Raw genomic sequence first — 12,480 nt, 5'->3', positions numbered from 1 at the left:
TTCCATTGACATTAAGCACACCAATCTTATATATTGTTTCAAACTTAGGTTCAAAGTGTTATTCGAATGTCGACAGAAACTATTATGACCAAAAGATACTTATGCGTATAAACAATACTTTCTCTGCTGGTTTGCTATTGTTCATTCGAATGCAGAATTTTCAACCTTAGTGAACTCAAACACTTTGGCAAGTATAACGTTGACATTAGTTGACGCAAACTTTGTTCCTGTAAAACTTTTATGTCCTATGTATTTGTCAATGACGGCAGAAAGTTTCGAATTGGAAGATGCAACTGGTGAAAGTATTGTATTACAAGAACAACTTCAACAACAAATAGCTCAAGAACAACAAATGCAACAAATGCAACAACAAAGTCAAGAATAAAAAAAATATTTTTTTTATTTTTATAAAAATGTACAGAATAGATGTTTCAGATTTTTGACTTCCAAGCATTCAGAAATATGTGTCCATTTAGAGACTATAACAAAGCAGTCGAGAATTTGAAACGTTTAGTCATTTATGTCGACTCTGCCCAGAATGTTATGTTATGAAAGAATGGGATGTTGTCTTTAACAAACCAAGAGCAACAATAGTGTCTGAACAAGAATGTAGACAGAAACTTAAGAAAATAAAAGTCGTACAAGTTGGCATGAAGATGTTAGATGCTTGGGATATCTTATTGTCAAAGTTAGAAGATTTTTCAGTTCGAGGTATAAAGTTCTATACACCTTCTCCAAACTTCTATTCTATCTTCACTGGATATAAATACGAACAAGTAGAATGGAAAGAAAATATTATAGAAGCTTGGTTAGACCATGTCAAAGAAATTATATGCAATGGAAACGAAAGAGTCTATGAGTATATCTTATGTTGGTTTGCAAACATCTTACAACATCCAAGTGCTAAAAATGAAACTGCTCTCATTATAATTGGAAAACAAGGAACTGGTAAGAACACATTCTTTACAGATATTTTGTGCAAACTGTTAGAGGGCTATTCGAACCCGAATATGACAAACTTAGAAAACATCTGTGGCAAGTTTAACTCCTCAATAGAGAATATGAAACTTATAGTTTGCAATGAACTTCAAAGTATAGATACAACAAAAGTTTTAAACTCAGATGCTTTGAAGAGTCTTATAACAGATAAAGTTGGAGTTGTTGAAAGAAAATATAAAGACCAAAGAGTTTTGTGAAAATGTTGCAACTTCATTATGGTTTCAAACAATACTGTTCCGATGAAGTTAGAAAGTTCTGACAGAAGATATGTAGTTGTCAGAACGTAGATTCTCATATGCAAGATACAGAATATTTTGACGACTTAGCAGAATCTTTGACATCTGACTTTTACAACCACTTGTTCTCATATTTTATGACATTAGATATTTCTAAGTTCAATCCAAGACAAAATTCCACATACCGAAGAGAGACAAACATTGTTAGAAGCAAACAAGAGTGTATATGAACTGTTCATAGATGAAACTGACTTTGAGTGTTTAGATGAAAGGTCATTGTACGATTCGTATAAACAATATTGTCAAGAATATGGTTATATGGCAGCTTCTAACGAACATTCTTGGCAAATGTCAAAAGTCTTTTAGACGTACAGAATGGTGTATATACAAAGAAAATTTTTATGAGTAAATTTTAAAAAAAATATTTTTTTTATCCGATAGAAAAAGATGGCAAAATTCATCTCAGTAAACAAGTACATGTCAGGACTTAAAGAAGAACTAGACCCATTCACATATTTGAATGTTTACTTCTACCATTTTGAAAAGTCTTCATTCAGCAAAGTTTGGAACATCGAACCAGTTAAGTTTGCTATTGTGACTAAAATGGTGCGAAATTTGAAGACTTAGACATAGAAGGTTTGTTAGCAGTCAAAGAAAGTTTTGACAGAAGGTTCTCAAACCTTAAAGAAGGCAAAGCATACAAACTTGTTATACCTTATGAACCAAAGAAAGCAGACGACTATGAATATTATGAGTCTAAGATAGTTGAAGTTCAAGGTAAATTGGGTAAAAAGATTTTAGAGTCTAAGCCAGTGTTTACTCCTAAAGAGGAAGAGAACATTGACATTGAACCCAGAAATGTTCTAAAAATAAATTTTATTTTTACATGTCAAATTTCTTTTTCTCTGGAACTGGTTCAGGTTCTTTCTTCTCTTCTTTTACTTTCTTCTCTTTCTTTTCTCTCTTCTTCTTTTCTGGTGGAGTTATGTCAAATTTCTCAGAACCATATTTATGTAAAAGTTCTTTGTCCTTTAATAGCTCATCTATTCTGTTTTCTATTTCATCTTCAAGAACAGCGCATGTGTCTTCTTTGCATTCTAAGAACTTTTGTTGGACTTCATCTTTCCAATCGGCGTCATCTCTGTCAACAAGTCTGTCATTGACAAATTTTAAGACTGCTCTTTGTAATGTTTTATGGTTCTTGTCATATTCCAGAAACAGAACTTTAGAACAAATTCACCTTTCTTGTTTACACTATGTAAGATTTTATGGTCGACAGATGTTTTGCTGTCGAAAAGCTTGTCTCGAATATAGATAGCGAAATCGCTAGACATTTTCTAAAAGATAAAAATTTTAATTTTTCTAAAAATATGTTAGAAAAAAAGTTTGCTGACATTGACAAGAAATTTGAGAATGTTTTAAACAAGAACAAGAGGAAGTTAGAAAATGCTCAGATAAAACCTATACATGACAAGTTCTTATTTGCTCAGAATGGTATAACAGGTCTAATTGCACCACCTGGGTCGGGTAAGACTTTCACTTATCTTAAAATGGCTGCACAACAACAAGAACTAGATGAGAAGAACCCATTCTATGAGTTAGTAGTCATTTGTAGTACTTCTGGTCAATTTGACCAAACCGTCAATTCGTTCAAAGATATTATAAAGAAGTCTAAGTTAGTATGTATAAAGGATACTGAGTTGTTAGATTGGATAAAGAAGTACCAAAGAAGAGTTTTGAAGTATAATGCTATAAATGAGTATATAAATTCTAAGTTTAAAGACCCTAATGAGGAAATGCAGAGAATATTAGAGAAGAAACACTTCAGAAACAAACAGAAAGAGATAGAATACATTTCGAAGAAATTGCAATCTTACGATTGGAAGACATACCCTCATAGATGTCTTCTTATCTTAGATGATTTCGCCTCTCATCCTTTGTTAAAGAATAGAGAACAAGATATGTGTCGAATTCTTAAGAAGCTCAGACACTTTAACATCTCAGTTGTCATTTGTGTACAGACAGCAAAGAGTTTAAGTAAGGATGTTAAAAGAATACTTACTGACATTATACTTTTCCCTGGATTGTCCGAAGACGATTTCATGGAACTTATGAAAGAGTCCATGGCAGGTAAGTTTGACAGACATGAACTCTGGGAGAAGTACAAAGTCATACAAGACCCTCATACTTCTTTCAGAATTCATATCTACGCGAACAAAGTTCAAATTGTAAAAAGTCAAGCTTGAAAAATCTAAGTGTTTAGTCTTAGTAAGTCTGTTGTGGTGCTGGGGCTGTCGGTTCTTCTGGCTTTGGAATGGACTCGGTTGGTGGTACGTCGGACATTCGTTTGTGTCCTGTCGGAAGGAAAAATTTTTCCTGTCGGAAGGAAAATTTTTTCCTGAAGTTCGACCAAAAAGTTCTCAATTTTCGAAAATTTGAATGGTTTACGGACGAACAACAGAAAAAATTTTGCCTGTCGGAAGGAAATTTTTTTCCAGTTGTCGGGAAATTTTTTTCCTGTCGGATGGAAGGACTCGGAATGTCGGATGGAAGGACTCGGAATGTCGGATGGAAGGACTCGGAATGCCAGAAGGATTTGACAAGCCAATTTACCATCTAGAGCTACCTGAGCCATCTGAAGTCAAGCTTGAAAAATAAATGGTTCATTTACTCTGCTTGTTTGAAGTTGTCAAAATACTCTGTTATTTTTTCCTTTAACAATGGCAAATCTTCTTTGAAGGTAAGTATTGTACAACCTTTAATATCATAGTGTGTTTGAGGTAACGTATCTTGAACTATTTGTTTCACATCTTCATTTGGAGTCATTGAAATCGGTAAGTTTTCGCGATAGAACCAATTTCTGTCAGATTTGTAAATCTTAGCAAGGTCGTAAAAGCTTTTGTTGTTTCTTCTGACTAAATGCAACATAACCATATCTTTATCTTCTTCATTTTCTATCTCTTCAGTATAAATCATATACTTATAGTTCTTTTCCTTACCTTTTGGTACCGAACGTGGTATTCTTTTCTGAATGCTTTTGTCTTTTGCTTCAAGCTTGTTCTCTAGCTCTTCACGTTCTTGTCTATGAATTTCATCTAACATCATGAAAATATAACAAGCGTAACGAGGTGAAGCCCACATTGCAACAGCATTTACAAGAAGTCTATGTACATAATATCCTCTCAAACCGTTTGGCAATTTTTCACGATTTTCATAGAGTTTTGGCGACTGGGGTTTCTTCCCTACTCGCTGTGCTTCACTGTTTTCAGAAAAAAGTATGTCTCGCTGTGCTTCGCTCAAAAGTTCTTGTGTGCTTTGGTTCCTAAACCAGTCTTTAGGAAGCTTAGTATCTGGAGCATAACATGCTGTCAAAATACTTTGCATTTGGTACATATCGTCTTTGACCGAACGAATGAGACGGAGTTGTTTGTTAAACTGAACCCACTCATATTCTTCATTTATAGCTTCATGGACTATAACTGTTGTTGTGTTCTCTGTTGTTGACATATCTGTCTTTATATTCCGGATAAAAAAATATTTTATAAAAAATTAGCGTTATTTTCTGACTTTCACAAAAGACCAAAAATAAACGCTTTACATGTATTTTTCAGCAACTTCGTCAAATAATTTTATAGCTTTATCTATCTCATCTACTTCAAACGTTTCTTTACCTTTTATGGGAGCACCATACATTTTCTCAAACTTTTCGAGTAGTTCTGTTTCTGCAGCTCTCATATCGTTAACAAACACAACCTTGACTCTATTGACTGTACTGTCATATCTTTGAGTTATATTATATGTTCTTCCTATCTTATATCTCTTTGTATTGAAGTCCTTCGGTTTCTGAACGATGTAAAGTAAGCCTTCACTGCAACGTTCCGTATCGAATGAACCATATGTTATGAAGTTATATCCAACAACTGGGTCTAACCATAACAAAACTATTGGTATAAGACTTTTGTCGATGAGATATGCTGTAGTTCCATAGAATCTTACCGATATCATAAGCTCAGGATTTCTTGTCAAAATTTTCTGAGTTGAAGCATTTCTAACCCAGTCGTTTGTTTTCTTTCCAGATGGAGATATAATGTCTGACAAAGAATATTTATTGTATTTCTTTGAGTATCTTACGTTTAAATCACCTATTCTAACCTATTTGGTGTCATTGTCTATCTTTTTAACTGTTTCAAACTCAATGTTTGTCATATATGTTCTTACATACAAAATAAAAAAAATATTTTATAAAAAACTAACTTTATTTTTTCTGTCTTAAGGAAATTCATGAAATTTGGTCATTTTTCAGCAAAAATATATTTTAGGTGAAGAGGTGAGATCTCACCTGTTTTCTCACCTGTTTTCTAACATGGTCTAAAACACACAAAACTCATGAAATTTGGTCATTTTTTTACGATTTTCATGAGTTTTAGGCGAGTAAGATTTTTTCCCTACTCGCAATTTTTTACGATTTTCATGAGTTTTAGGCGAGTAAGATTTTTTCCCTACTCGCAATTTTTCACGATTTTCATGAGTTTTAGGCGAGTAAGATTTTTTCCCTACTCGCAATTTTTCACGATTTTCATGAGTTTTAGGCGAGTAAGATTTTTTCCCTACTCGCAATTTTTCACGATTTTCATGAGTTTTAGGCGAGTAAGATTTTTTCCCTACTCGCAATTTTTCACGATTTTCATGAGTTTTAGGCGAGTAAGATTTTCTATCTTGTATAAAAGATATGATTTCAGGGATTTTTTTGACGAAGTGTCAAAGTTCTCTTCGTAAAAAAATAACAGTTATATAATGAAATTTGGTCATTTTTTCAGCAAAAATATATTTTAGGGTAGAAGGTTAGATCTAACCTCTTTTCTAACCTCTTTTCTACCCTCTTGAATTTGTCAAGACTTCTTCGTAAATGTTTTGTCAAGACTTCTTCGTAAATGTTTTGTCAAGACTTCTTCATCGTAATGAGCGTAAATCAGACAAAAATATATTTTAGGGTAGAAGGTTAGATCTAACCTCTTTTCTAACCTCTTTTCTACCCTCTTGAATTTGTCAAAACTTCTTCGTAAATGTTTTGTCAAAACTTCTTCATCGTAATGAGCGTAAATGACCCAAAAATATATTTTAGGGTAGAAGGTTAGATCTAACCTCATTTCTAACCTGTTTTCTAACATGGTCTAAAACACACAAAACTCATGAATTTTGGTCATTTTTCAGCAAAAATAATGTTTAGGGTAGAAGGTTAGATCTAACCTCTTTTCTAACCTCTTTTCTACCCCAGTTATTTTATAAGCGTTTTACATGGTAAACGTTATTTTTTAAATTTTGTGAAAACTCAACGGTTTGACACAAGCCCTAAAAATTATTTTACTCAGAATTTTGTTGCTGAATTCAGCAAAAATATATTTTAGGTGAAGAGGTGAGATTTCACCTGTTTTCTCACCTAATTTCTCACCCCAGTTATTTTATAAGCGTTTTACATGAATTGTACGATGTATATTTGAAATCCTAAACAGTTTTGTAGCTTCTATTTCTTCTGTCAGTATGTCAAAAGTTTTAACAATGCCGAAAGTTTCTTTATACTTCTTCTTGACGTCAGATAGAAGGAAATCGTCAGCAGTTGGATAGTTTTTGTTCAGAAATTCTAACATGTCCATTTTATTTTCTACCGGCTTCTCTGCTTCTTTCTTTAAGTCTGCATAGTCGTTTCGCATTCTTTCTATCTCTTTGACGGAGTAGTTATATCTCCTCATTGCTGCTTTACATTTAGAACATTGTGGGTTCATTTTAGCATTGTACATTGAAATTTGTCCTGCTAAAACAACTAAAGCGTCAATGGTTTTCTTTAACTCAAAAGTTGCTGGTTTTATTTGTTCATTCCATACCTTACCTCTTCTATCTTTATCTCTTATCTGCCATACACATTTTGCAACTAATGTAACAAAGTTGTCGTAGGTCTTAAACTCCACCGATTTATATATGTCAGAAACATTCTTATATACCATGTCGCAATCTTTGTCCATAACCTTATGGTTGCAATGAAATCCTAGAAACTCATAGTTTACCTTTCGTATGAACTTCTTTATTTCTACTGAGTCAGTTGGTTTCACTTCAATTTCGTCGAATTCAGGAATAGTGAGTTTTTGTTGTTGGATTTCAGGCAATTTGGGTAAATGGTCAATAATGTCCTGCATTTCATAAAGATACTGTTCATTTGTTTCATCTTTCGCACTACAGTCTAAATTACTTGTTAAAAGTTCTTGCTTTATCTTCTGGATTTCTGTTTCGAAAGTATATGAAGAAGGAATGAAGCTTTTCATCTCTACTAACATTGAAGTTGGGTTCATGACTAACGAGTTTGGTGCTGTTGTTTGAATTGTTGTTGTGCCGATTGTTGAAATCATATCTTTTATACAAAATAAAAAAAATAAAAAAATAAAACTAACTTTATTTTTTCTATCTTAAGGAAATTCATGAAAATTCAAGAGGTGAAAAAAGAGGTGAAAAAACAGGTGAGATCTCACCTCTTCACCTAAATTATATTTTTGGGTCCTTTACACTCATTACGAAGAAGTCTTGACAAAACATTTACGAAGAAGTCTTGACAAATTCAAGAGGTTAGAAAAGAGGGTAGAAAACAGGTTAGATCTAACCATCTACCCTAAATTATATTTTTGGGTCCTTTACGAAGAAGTCTTGACAAAACATTTACGAAGAAGTCATGAAAATTCAACGGGTGAAAAAAGAGGTGAGAAAAGAGGTGAGATCTCACCACTTCACCTAAAATATATTTTTCAATACTTTTTCAGCACTTTTCCGTAGTTATATATGAAAGACAATTCGAGATAAAAGTCATAGTACAATGGAATAATATGTTGCACACCATTTGTTGTGAACCAAACTTGAAAGTCAGAGAAACTGTTACTAGGTGGTTCGTAGAATTTAGAAGCAAAGTCATAAAAGTCCTTACCAATACATAGAAAACTATTGTTGCTTGAACTGAAACTTGCATGACACATAACATTTTGAGGGTCAAACACGTTTCTATAAACTGTCAAATCTGCTGGTGGAAGTATAAATTTAAATGGACCATCTGGTGGTAATGGTTCGTTCTGGTTTAGTAACCGAAGAAATTGTGCCCAAGAACGTTTGTCTACTTTCCAATATAAAAACTCTGTATCTCTTGGAGGGTTAATTTCAATCTTTTGAAATGAAACGGTGGAGTTCATCTTGTCATATTCTAGTTTCAGATAGTATGTTCCATTTAGTAAAGAGTCGTATTTTTCTTGAAATTCCCAATAATATTTGTTCATTTGAGTTTGAAAGTCATTTAGAGTTTTCTCAAGACTTTCGTCTGAACGAACTGTAAAGATTCTCATTTCGTCAAATTTGTCTATTAGACCACCAGAACCTTTATACTGCCCATGAAAATATACTGCGAACATAAATGCGTTAGTTCTATTTGAAAACAAAACTCTTCTAAATCCTATTGCCTTTGCATCTGAAGGACTTTGAAGCCAACGAATTGGATAGTCAAACCTGTATATTCGGGATGAAATTTCTTCATCTGAAATAGTCCTACCAGCATTTGTAAAGATATAGTCTAACGGTTTTGTATCTGCTACTTTTGTTCTTTGTTTTTCAACCTGAAGCATTTAATATATGTAAAAATATATTGTTTTAAAATGGTATGCCATATAGCTTCTTGAATTTGTTAAGAAGTATTTGAACGTATTTTCCATCTGTATCTCTAGTGTTTACATAAGCATAGCCCGCCTTAGTAAAATATACTTGTAATTTCCTATAGTTTACGCCGGTATAAAAGTAGAAAGAGTCTTGTTCTTCGCTATAGTAGTAAAACTCAAACGTATGCTTGCCATAGTCTGTAATTTCAATTGTTTCATCTTCTAGTTCGTCGACAAATTCGAATACAATATCTCCAAATTTGCCTTTGTTCTTATTGTTTTCAGAACAAGTGACCCAACGTAAGTTTTCAAGTCTATTGTCGTTTCTTATACGGTTTATATGGTCTACAAAAGGTAAATTGTTAGGATTCAGTATAAAATGAGTTGCAATGACAACATGTTTAAAATAGTTTTTTCCACTCATCTTCATAATAGCATATCCGTCATTTCGCTCCCATTCGCTTAAAACTCTTTTTGTCTTTTTGTTTCTGACTTCAAATGACTCACAACAGTGAATTTCATATTTCTCATCTAACAAACAAGTTTCCCAACGGTCTTCTCCAACAAACTCAGCGTACATTTCAAATAAAATAAAAAAATATTTTTTTAAAAATATACTGTTTTAAAATGGTATGCCATTTCATATTTCTCATCTAACAAACAAGTTTCCTTCAACTTGAGGTTCACTAACATCGAAAGGCATGTCCATAAGACGTTCTTCTTCTAACCTCTCTAGTCTGTTTGGATAATTGGCACGTGCTGTTTCCAAATCCATTTCGTAGGTCAGACCAGCCAGTTTGTCATAGACTTTTATGGGTCTTCCCTTCCTATATTTAAACTTCTTCGAAACTCTCCAACCATATCTTTGTAACTCTGCTTTTATTCTAGCAGACTTTCTATCCATTCTATATGGGGGCATTTTTATAAAAATAAAAAAATATTTTTTTCTTTACTTTACATAACCGCCTGCTGCCATAAGTCTTTGACGCCAACCCATACCAGCTAATGAAGGTTGACTTGGTTTAGTTTGGAAACTAAACTTTGGTTTTGGTTTATCTTCAGTTTTTGGTTTTTCTTCTTCTATCGGTTTTTCGTCACTTTTCGGTTCCTCTGACTTTACTTCACCTGCAGGAACAGTTGTGTTGTCAACATCTTCATAAATATCATATGCCATTTGTTTTTGTTTTCCTTTCAACTTTTTGTGTTTGTTGTAAAGTTTAGAATATTTCGACTCTAAGTCAATGAGATGTTCTATAATGAACTGTTGGTCAGTGAAGTAAACTTTTCCATCTGTTGTCTCGAAAGCTCCTTCAGACTTCAATATTTTATTTGTGAGAGTCTGTTTCTTTTTTGAGATACTAGCCGTTCCATTTCTATGAAAAGTGACTTTATAGTTAGGGTTTGTATTTCCAGACCTGGCACTTTCTATTATTGAATTTTTCTCTTCATCTGTAAGTTCTTTGACAGGTTTTGACAATGGTTCTGAACTTTTTGTTTGTGGTGTCAAATCTACCGTTTCAACTTCTTCGGTCATTTCATCTCAGTAAAAAATTTTAGTTTGGTTTGTTTTCAACTGGTTGTTGTTGTTTTTTAAGTCGGTCTAAAACTTCCTGAGGTATAGGAAGAACTTGACAAACACGTTGTGTAACTGCTGGAAGCCGACAAATCCATCTTGAACCCATTTGTCTCAATGCTGTATTGTTCATTTCATCTCAGTAAAAAACTTTACATTCCCCACGTTTGAGGCGGTTGAGGTTGGTTATTGTTTACCCATTGTTGTGCATGGTTATATCCTCTGTTAAAGAATCTTTCACCTTGGTTCATATAGTGTCCTGCTTGGTTATAGTAGTCATTTGCTTTGTTATAATAGTTTCCTGCTTGTCTTCCTACATTGTCCATCCATCCTTGAACTTTTCCTCTTGTTTCAGGATTTGGAATAAGATTTGTTGCATCTCGTGCTACATCCCAACCTTTCTGTACAGTTTGTATAATAGGTTGTGCTTTCTCTTTAAGTATACCTAATGTACTCAAAATCTTCCTTCCAACTCCAAATACACCTCTGGCTATTGTTCCCACTGCGGGCAAAAATCTGGATGCAACTCCTGCTAATGCGCCAAATAAACCCATTTCTTATAGGATAAAAAATGACGAATCCAAACAAGGACCCCTATGTTTCTAAAGCGACAAAGAAAGCACTCATGATAAAAATCTTTAGTTCAACACCAAATGCTTGGTTTATGGATATCTTGGAAAACATTCCGAGAGTTAGAACAGATGGACCACCATACTGGCTAATATTTGTCGGTCAAAACACAAGATACTGTGAAGCCATACCATTACAGTCCAAAAATATTTTAGATATCTTAGCAGCTTTGACAATATTCGTTGACAAATACCATCCAACAAAACTGACATCTGACTGTGAAAGTTCTTTCAAATCAGATGATGTAAAAAACTATCTGCGTTCAAAAAATGTAAACCAATATTTCATTGTCGACCAAAACCATTCTGCTCTTGGTGTCATTGACGGTTGTATAAAAATGTTAAGAGACTTAAACCAACCACAAGGTGGTGAAGCAAATGAAATGTCATATGACGACAAGTATAGACACTTCTCCATGGCAAAGATGAGACAAGTTTTAAATATTTACAATAGCCGTAAACAAAAAGGTTTGGGAAACCACTCCCCCGAAGAAATGAAAAACAACCCTGACTTAGAGAAAGACTATATATTTAATAATTTAGTCAAAAGAGACAAACAAGAAAGAATGCCGGGCTTCAAACTTCAGAAAGGTGACAAAGTAAAAATAGAAATACCTAAACGCGACCCATATGAAAATACTATTGACTATGACAACAATGGGAACCCGACAGGTACTCACATTCGTGTTCGTAAAAATAGAAGAAAGTATACAAGAGAATATTATGAAGTTTTAGGCAAACATGGCAAAATGTACACACTGCAAGCAGAAGATAAAACTACTATTGTCAGACCTCGTTTCAAACTTGTCAAAGTTCAAGGTGGTATACTTTCAAAGACAGTTCCTAACAAATATAAGACAACTCCTGACGAATATGCTAAAGAAGTTGAAAATGACGACTAAGCATTTCTATACCATGCGTAAACTGTCATGTAAGGTGGCATGTAGTCTTTACTTTGTCCCGTTGTTTGCGTATATCCTGAAACGCGATGTGTATGGTTTCCTCCTCCCTCAGTGTTACTCCAGAAACAATCTATAGCAAACTTAACGTTGTCTTTAACATCATATCCTTTACCTTTTATCATTGCTGACCAATCCCAATATCTATGCTTATGCCAACCTGCTTGAGATGTACTTAAATCTATGTAGTGACTATGTGCAGGTAAATTTTCACCTGAAATCGTTTTACTTCCACCTGTTTCCTTTGAAGAGTTTGCACAATACAAAAACCTGTCGACTATTTGAGTCCAAGTTCCAAAACCCAGAACTGTTTCTGGATTTGTTGAGTTCATTGACGTATAAATAGAGCCTATAGGATATAATGTTTGAAGTATTTCTGTCTTTAATGTTTGAAGCTCTGTTTTG

The 12,480-nt window shown here is 33.7% G+C and overlaps 8 protein-coding genes and 2 pseudogenes across 10 annotated transcripts, besides 1 other annotated feature; 2 read left to right on the top strand and 8 right to left on the bottom strand.

Moving 5' to 3' along the window:
* Positions 1-12,480: part of a mobile genetic element that runs on past both edges of the window.
* On the top strand, positions 463-1,092 carry TVAGG3_0782800 (annotated as a pseudogene). Its single transcript has one exon. A coding segment is annotated over exon 1 (630 nt).
* TVAGG3_0782790 lies at positions 2,118-2,569 on the bottom strand (annotated as a pseudogene). Its single transcript has one exon. A coding segment is annotated over exon 1 (452 nt).
* On the top strand, positions 2,606-3,481 carry TVAGG3_0782780 (protein of unknown function, DUF4106 family; the record flags this gene model as incomplete). Its single annotated transcript, XM_051246411.1, has 1 exon — positions 2,606-3,481. One exon carries the CDS (start codon positions 2,606-2,608, stop codon positions 3,479-3,481), a length of 876 nt encoding a protein of 291 aa, XP_051081886.1.
* TVAGG3_0782770 (KilA, N-terminal/APSES-type HTH, DNA-binding family) lies at positions 3,903-4,742 on the bottom strand (the record flags this gene model as incomplete). Its single annotated transcript, XM_051246410.1, has 1 exon — positions 3,903-4,742. The coding sequence occupies one exon, from the start codon at positions 4,740-4,742 to the stop codon at positions 3,903-3,905; it is 840 nt and encodes a 279-aa protein (XP_051081885.1).
* TVAGG3_0782760 (organellar and viral DNA polymerase type B) lies at positions 4,830-5,240 on the bottom strand (the record flags this gene model as incomplete). The annotated part of the gene is made up of 1 exon (XM_051246409.1): positions 4,830-5,240. The coding sequence occupies one exon, from the start codon at positions 5,238-5,240 to the stop codon at positions 4,830-4,832; it is 411 nt and encodes a 136-aa protein (XP_051081884.1).
* TVAGG3_0782750 (organellar and viral DNA polymerase type B) lies at positions 6,695-7,633 on the bottom strand (the record flags this gene model as incomplete). The annotated part of the gene is made up of 1 exon (XM_051246408.1): positions 6,695-7,633. One exon carries the CDS (start codon positions 7,631-7,633, stop codon positions 6,695-6,697), a length of 939 nt encoding a protein of 312 aa, XP_051081883.1.
* On the bottom strand, positions 8,024-8,674 carry TVAGG3_0782740 (uncharacterized protein; the record flags this gene model as incomplete). Its single annotated transcript, XM_051246407.1, has 1 exon — positions 8,024-8,674. One exon carries the CDS (start codon positions 8,672-8,674, stop codon positions 8,024-8,026), a length of 651 nt encoding a protein of 216 aa, XP_051081882.1.
* On the bottom strand, positions 8,910-9,494 carry TVAGG3_0782730 (His-Me finger endonucleases family; the record flags this gene model as incomplete). Its single annotated transcript, XM_051246406.1, has 1 exon — positions 8,910-9,494. The coding sequence occupies one exon, from the start codon at positions 9,492-9,494 to the stop codon at positions 8,910-8,912; it is 585 nt and encodes a 194-aa protein (XP_051081881.1).
* On the bottom strand, positions 9,903-10,448 carry TVAGG3_0782720 (uncharacterized protein; the record flags this gene model as incomplete). Its single annotated transcript, XM_051246405.1, has 1 exon — positions 9,903-10,448. A coding segment is annotated over one exon (546 nt), but the record flags the coding sequence as incomplete, so codon positions are not given.
* Positions 10,468-10,620, bottom strand: TVAGG3_0782710 (uncharacterized protein; the record flags this gene model as incomplete). Its single annotated transcript, XM_051246404.1, has 1 exon — positions 10,468-10,620. One exon carries the CDS (start codon positions 10,618-10,620, stop codon positions 10,468-10,470), a length of 153 nt encoding a protein of 50 aa, XP_051081879.1.

The sequence above is a fragment of the Trichomonas vaginalis genome, chromosome VI, assembly GCF_026262505.1.
Source record: "Trichomonas vaginalis G3 chromosome VI, whole genome shotgun sequence".
Lineage (NCBI taxonomy): Eukaryota > Parabasalia > Trichomonadida > Trichomonadidae > Trichomonas > Trichomonas vaginalis.
This window is presented reverse-complemented; position numbering and strand designations above follow the sequence as displayed.